This window comes from Corylus avellana, chromosome 8, assembly GCF_965113065.1.
Source record: "Corylus avellana chromosome 8, dhCorAvel1.hap1.2, whole genome shotgun sequence".
NCBI classification, from domain to species: domain Eukaryota; kingdom Viridiplantae; phylum Streptophyta; class Magnoliopsida; order Fagales; family Betulaceae; genus Corylus; species Corylus avellana.
Window position 1 is genome coordinate 9846941 of NC_142497.1, and position 7566 is coordinate 9854506.

General features: G+C 39.7%; 1 protein-coding gene across 1 annotated transcript; it reads left to right on the plus strand.

The window, feature by feature from the left end:
- Positions 1-712: 712 nt before the first annotated feature.
- Positions 713-6937, plus strand: LOC132163241 (UBP1-associated protein 2B). Its single transcript, XM_059573448.2, has 2 exons — positions 713-2382; positions 6584-6937. Exon 1 carries the CDS (start codon positions 875-877, stop codon positions 2369-2371), a length of 1497 nt encoding a protein of 498 aa, XP_059429431.1. The 5' UTR covers positions 713-874; the 3' UTR covers positions 2372-2382; positions 6584-6937.
- Positions 6938-7566: the final 629 nt, after the last annotated feature.

The window sequence follows — 7566 nt, forward strand, 5'->3', positions numbered from 1 at the left end:
GTATACACATTAAATCTATAATTGATAACATACTCAATATAATGTTAGTTATACCCTTAATTAATTAATTGTATACACATTTAGATTATTATTGATTAATAACATAGTTACATTGTCGTGCGGGTCGGGTTAGGCGATAAACGGGTTGAGCTTGCGAGCCCTAAATGAGCTGGGCGATTTTCTAGTTAAACGAGTGAAGCTCGCAATCTCTAAACGAGCCTGGCGAGTCGAACGATTTTGACTTAAATGAGTCGAACTCACGAGCCCCCCCTCGCGTCGAGTTTAATCAAGCAAGTCGGGTATGTATCACTAGCTAATCGAGCAAGTTTCAACAGTAACGAGCGAGCTTGTATAGTGTCAAGTTTGAGTTTGGGTCGAGTTTAACCGAGTGGGTATTGAGCGAGTTGTTGAGTGTGTCTGCTCATTTACAGCCTTATGAGAAGCATATGCTATTAAAAAACATGTGTTTTTCACATGCTAAGAAACTCATGTTACTTTTTGAGACTGAATTAGAAAAAAAATTTCTCCGACCCAATTTGTATAAAATTTCTGTCCAAATCAATCAAGATCCTTAATTAGTAAAATTAAAAACTCTAAGAACACTTAAATAAATAAATTAAAAAAAAAAAAAAATTCTAGAACAATTTGCCAATAAAGGCCCACAAGAGCCCAGATGTTGAGAGCCCAGTTTAAGGGAAGCATGAAAAGGCTTGAGGCGAGCCTTTGCAGTCTCCCTTTACTCGTCTCGTCGCATCTCGTCCTCTCTTTCTGATTTAGCGATAGGGGAACGCTCTCCACTGTCCCTCCCCCTCTCAAACCCTAGCCCCCTTTTCTTTCCCCCATTCCAAAACCCTTGACTTTTCCGCCATCCGCCATGGCAAAGAAGCGAAAGCTGCGATCGTCTGAGCCCGAGCCCGCCAAAGCCCCTGAACCGGAGCCACAATCAGAACCTCAAGTGGTAGAAGAAGTTCTCCAGTCTCAGCCAGAGCCAATCAAGCCAATCAAAGAAGAAAACCCTCCCCAGGAGCAGCAAGATGACATGGCCGTAGACGATTCCAAAGAAGAAGAGCAGGAAGATCCTCGAGAACAAGAACTGCAGCAGATAAAAGAAGAAGAAGAAGAAGAGGAACAAGAAGAGGAACAAGAAGAAGAGGAAGAAGAAGAAGAAGAGGAGGAAGGCGTAGACGCCTCAAACGAAGCCGTTCCATCTGAAGCCCAACCCATAGAAGCAAATGGAGCCGATGCCGCGGCTGAGGAGGAGGAGGAGGACGACGACGACGACGAAGAACCCGTGGAGAACCTACTGGAACCCTTCTCGAAGGAGCAGCTGGTGGCCCTCGTCAAAAGGGCGGTGGACAAGCACCCGGACTTGATCGAGAGCGTTCGAGATCTGGCGGATGCAGACCCGGCCCACCGCAAGATATTCGTCCACGGCCTCGGCTGGGACACCACCGCCGAAACCCTAATCTCCGTCTTCGGCAAGTACGGCGAGATCGAGGACTGCAAGGCCGTCACCGACCGCGTCTCGGGCAAATCCAAGGGCTACGCTTTCATCCTCTTCAAGCACCGGAGCGGGGCCCGCAAGGCCCTTCGGCAGCCCCAGAAGCAGATCGGAAATCGCACCACCTCCTGCCAGCTTGCCTCCTCGGGGCCCGTGCCGGCCCCACCGCCCGTGACACCACCGGTCTCGGAATACACTCAGCGCAAGATCTTTGTGAGCAATGTGTCGGCTGAGGTCGATCCCAACAAGCTGCTCGAATACTTTAGGCGGTATGGGGAGGTTGAGGACGGTCCCTTGGGGCTCGATAAGCAGACTGGGAAGCCTAAGGGATTCGCGCTTTTCGTGTATAAGAGCGTAGAGAGTGCGAGAAAGGCTTTGGAGGAGCCACACAAGAGCTTTGAGGGGCATACATTGCATTGTCAGAGGGCTATAGATGGTCCGAAGCCCAACCGGCCGTATCATCAACAGCAGCAGCACCACCACCCTCATCATCACCAACCGCATTTCCATTCTAGAAAGGAGAAGAACAAGTATTCCGCTGGGCCCGGGCCCGGGCCTGGCCATTTGATGGCACCGTCGGGCCCTGCGGTGGGGTTCAATCCCACGCAGGCTTTGAACCCTGTGCTGGGTCAGGCCCTCACTACATTGCTTGCGACCCAGGGAGCTGGCCTGGGACTCGGTAATCTGCTTGGAGGACTTGGCGGTGCGCCCGTGAACCAGGCTGGACCGCCAGCAGGATACGGGAATCAGGCTGGTGGGAGCTATGGAAACCAGCCAGTCATGCAGGGTGGCTATCAGAACCCACAAATGGGGCAGAGTAGTGCTGCTAGGCCTCATCCGGGCGGTGGTCCACCATACATGGGTCATTAGGCGAGTGTCAGGTATATTGGGTAGAATCTATTTTCTCCTTTTACCTGAGCTACTTGATTTTTTTGCCATCTAATTAAGTTGACAATATACTGTGAATTGTTTCTTTTTCTCTTGAGAAGTGTTACACATTCATCTCTTGTCCATCTTTTGTGCAAATCCACCATTGAATGGTGAACTTCAAGGGTGGATTTGCCCATCTCTTGTACGGAGATGGACACAAGATGGAAACCAAACATTTCTCTTTTTTTTTTGGTGGTAAAAGGAGGTTGTACTGCATAAAGCTGGTAGCAATGGACAAAAGGAAACACAGCTTTTTAGGAACAATTCAACAACTGGTTTTTGCAAAAAAAAAATTAAATAAACTTGCTATGCTTGGTAACGGTTTCAAAAAGTATTTTCTCTTTCCAAAGCCACAAGCACACCTTTTTCAAAACATTTAGCAATTCACTTTTTAAAACACAACACTTTTCTATAAAAACAAAACAAAACACAAAAGCTTGTATTCGCCTATTCGTCTCACTCTAGTTGAATATAACACCTTGAAGAACGAGGCAAAGACATCCACCTCTCAGTTCTGGGTCGCTTGAGTAAAGTTTACATTCCATTGATTGGAGCCACCCGGAATCTCCAAGTGAGCCGCAACAGAGACATCCTTTGCACCAACAATGCCATGTAAATTTGTAAAGGCTTCCTTAAGGATCAAATCCCCACAACATAGATTATGCCAGAAGCTAACCTTGGGGCCATTTCCCACCTCAAATCTAGCATTGCTAGAGAACATCTCCTAACCCCTCCCAATATTCTTTCATAATCCCACTCCATACATACCAAGAAACTTATTAGAACACCATTCATCCCTCGAACTACCAAATTTAGAGGTCACTACAACTCTCCACCAAGCCTCTCTCTCATGGACATAGCGCCAAAGTCATTTCCCTTAGAGAGCGTGATTAAATAACAGCAAGTTCCGGATCCAGCCCTCCCTCCGAGACCGGAGAACAAATCTTTGATCGGCTTTCAAGGTGATATTTGAACTCTTCGCCTAGTCCACTCCATAAGAAATCACATTGAAGCTTCTCAATACGGTTAGCAAGAAGTGTTTGGTGCCGCCACTCCTTTTTTTTATTCATTTTTTTGTAAGTAAGAAGTTTTTACACGCATGTTTGTATTTTTTATGTTTAGTATTCGTTTCTTTGAAACCTGAAAACACTTTCCAAAAAGTTTGTGAAACATTTTTTTTTTTCAAATATGGACCTTACCAAATACACCTGTCAACTTTATATTACATCAAGAACATTTTCAAATACTGATAAAAAAACACTTTTCAAAACCATTAACAAACATACATACTACCTCTGTGTTAAGTAACTTGTTCTGCCTTCCTCAAAACAGGTTGTGTGATTTTGATTTAATGAACCTATTGAACATTTTTAAATCAAGAAACTCTTAGATGTATTTTAATAAACTCTGTTGAGATTTGAGATACTTCTAATTGCATTCAGCCTGTTATCGTTTTAACTACAAATTTCTATTGTTTCTAATGAACATCAAAATTCTGTCCTTATAAAAGTTTGTGTCTATGTTATGTGCATTTCTATTTTTGCATTTGTCATTTGCTAAATGATAAAACATTTAATAAATTTGTATTGCTGGTTTTCTTCTATTTAAACTTGCGCTTTTCAGCTGTCAAAACGTATTGGATCTGTCAAATATGCGCTTTAAGATCATTCAATTGGATGTTCAATGTAATATTCATTGTTTGTGATATCATTTATTATTGTCATGGTCACTACGCCAAGTAATACCCCTATGACATTGAATTCCATTTCATGTTACAAATTCATTTTTTAAACATGTGCCTTGAGTATTACTAGGTGAGAGTTTTGGGGGAGAAGGTAGAGTCTTTAACACAATTGGTCCCTAAATATTGGTTTCCTCGTAGTTTGTTCTTTTTTTTGTTAGTGTTTTTTTTTGGTTTCATTAACTCAATTGATCAATGTCCGATGTCCTGGGCATTCTGTTGGAATTTTTAAAGCCTGTAGCTGCTCCCCCCTTTCTTCTCCGTCACTTTATTTTGGCAAGTAAAATCATACATTAAGCAGAATTATTTTATGAACTTGCAGAAGTGTAGTCTGAATTACTCGCTTGTATAACTGGGTAGTTCTACACAGCAAGATTACTTGTATACCCAGCTAAAGGTTTTTTCCCTGCATAATGATAGTGCTTAACACGTTTTTTTTAACAATTCTTTGAGTGTTTTTAGTGGGTAACAAGCAAGCATGCTCTTCCATCAATTAGGTACAGTTTATTAGAATAAAATCATTTTAAAGAACATTCTTGAGCTTATAACCTTGAGGTGTGAGGTGAGGTGCCATGTTTAAGGTTGAGATTTATATCTCTTTTCTGGAATTGTTATGTGCAGAATTAGAGGTGAAATTGTTTCTCAATAACATCAATATTATGCTTTGTTCAGAACCAAAAAATGAAAAAAAGTTCAGAGAGGAAGAGAGGCTTAAAAAGGATGAGAGTTATATAGGGGAAAGGATGAGGGTTTAGATAAGGGGTTTGTTATATCAGATCAACCTTTTGTTCAAGTGTGAAGATATTAATATTGCTAAATGTTGACAAAGGGGAATAATTTGTTCTTTTTTTTTTTTTTTTTTGTAACCTAAAGTGCACTTGTGCAGGGAGGACGGTTTAATAATAAGTACACTTAGACCTGGTCTGGTAGATTTCTTAAAGTTGTTGGCTAAGACTTGAAGGAGTAGGTTAACCCCAAGGGGTTGGATCAAGGGGTAAGAGCCTTGGTCTTGGTGGCATTTTCATCAGGTCTAAGGTTCGAATCCCCTTAGGTGCAAACAATTCCTTGGGGCTAGCCTGCCGGCGAAACTGTAATATTACTCTATCTGTGTGGAGGGGGGGCTTTGCACTGATCCGAGGTTTACTCGATAATGGTGGGTACAGGAAGTAGTTCTGCCTTGGAGGGGTTCCTCACCATTATAAAAAAATATATATTAAAGGAGTAGGTAATAGTTGGCATAGGTCTTTGAATCATATGTAGTTATGGTGTGATGGTTTGGAGCAATCGGTGCAATTTAGAAGGCAGTGCCAAGACCTTTTTTTTTTTTTTTTTTTTGCAACATATTGGTTCTGTATCTCACCACCATTAGGGCGGCAGCGTGATATATTACTAAAGATATGTCAAATCAGTTTACATGGCTCTACTTACCATTGAATTTGTTAGAGTTTCTTGGGATTATATATGAAAATGTGCTAGCATAATGAACCCATCAGATGTCTTGGCCTTATTCTTTCTATTCTTATCGTACAGTCGTGTCATTTATTCACCTGTATCTTGCATTCTGATTATTGATTATTGAAGTGTGGTTGAGGGTTATATTTTTGTGTGAGGGATCTCCCCCACTTGTGGTTATCATGTGGGGGTAAAAATGGTGTTGAATTGCAGAACTCTATTGACCCATGATTTCTTCAATTACTGCTTTCTTGATCTTTGGTTCCTGTCTAGCCAGTGTCTAGATTTGGGTTCCTGCAATTATGGTTGCCTTACATTTGCATTAGATAATGACTTGTAATAACTCTTCAGGTATATCTGTTTAGTTTTTTTCACATTGATAATGTTCTTTCATTGTTGACTATATGCTATAAATTTTACAAAATATATTGCTTAAAATCTAAGTCCTGTGTCAGTTCTTAGTATATCTAGGGAACCAGTTTGTTGGATTTTTTGTTGTTCTCATCTTAACTAATCCTTTAGATTTCTCATCAGGACATGAATACTTAATACTTAGGCTCTGGAAGAAAATTGTTCTTGAGATATTATACAACTTTCGTGATTGAAGTTTGTGGTTTTCCATCAACTTTCATCTATAAATGGCCCTTTTTCTGACTTTCACTACATAATTTTGTAACTCTTTTTATCACAGTATATTTCCAAGATTTATTCTAACTATTTATCATTCTTTGCCCTTTGGTGAAATTTAATCAGGATATTATAATGCTTCATTTTGCTACAAAACATTCCTTTGACTAAATTTTAGTTGAAGAGAATATGGGGATAACGCTGAAAAATGTCTTATATATCTCATCAAATTCTATGAAGTTTTCTGCATTTAGTTTTTATATGTATTCTCCTACTCTAAATATTTGATTTTTGAATTTAGTATTTTTATGCTTTATGTATTCGTTGTGCAGATCCTCTCATAGATGCATCAATCATTTAATTTTGGACTCTGGTGATTCTTCTGAAGTTCCAGGCACTCTTGCAAACGACGTCTTTAAATTTGTGCTGAAAAGTAATTTTTCGCCTTCTTTAAAGACCAGACTCTCAAACTTGTATTTTTCTTTCTATTTTAGTATTTATCACCCCTTCACATATTTTCAAAACAATGTAGTGCTTTCTGTTCCAATCCCTTGTTTCTTAAAAAGTGTTGGGGTACTGTTAGAGCTTTGAGGCAGAGAACAGTGTGTCTCTCCATATTTTAAGTGTGTTACTAAACAACGTTTTTTTTCTTACTTTTTCTCCCCTTGGATGGACTACTTCACTCATTTTAAGTGTGTTTAATTTCCTCCTGACATCATAATAAGCATGGATAACATATTTTGGTTACATAACAAATTCTCTGTGGTTTGGACAACATGTTTTGGTATAATGTTTTACTTGATTTGACATTTGTTAAGTATTTTTTTATCACATCCATCTCTATCCCATGATTTGCTTGGATTATCATTTTTTTGCCAGTTGTGTTTTATTCTTTGAAATAGGATTTTGTCTCGGATGGTTTGATGCCACTGCTCTTTATGATTATAGCATTGTAAAGCCCAGTAAGTGCAAGCTGGATTTTACATCAGGTAATCGCACACTTCTTTAAATTTTCTGTTCTCTTTTTTCTCCTCTTATATGTAGTGGAAGTAGCTTCAGTTGCATTAATTGTACTCTAATTTCGTCTTTTCTTCTCTATTCTTATTATTCGTATGTTTGTTTGTGTTTTCTTCCGACGAAATGATCAATGGATTCATTGGTAATCTAAAAATACCTTGAAATTATTTACCAAAAAAAAAAAAAAAAAAAAAACATCGAAATGCAATTAAGTGAACTCAATTTTAGTGGTCTTTCTTCCTTAATTGCTCTTCATTACAGCAAAGGGTTTCTAGATAACTGATTTTGGAAATGAGGT

Coding starts and splice junctions, on each gene's coding strand:
- LOC132163241 (XM_059573448.2), top strand. CDS start 875: ATGGCAAAGAAGCGAAAGCTGCGATCGTCTGAGCCCGAGCCCGCCAAA.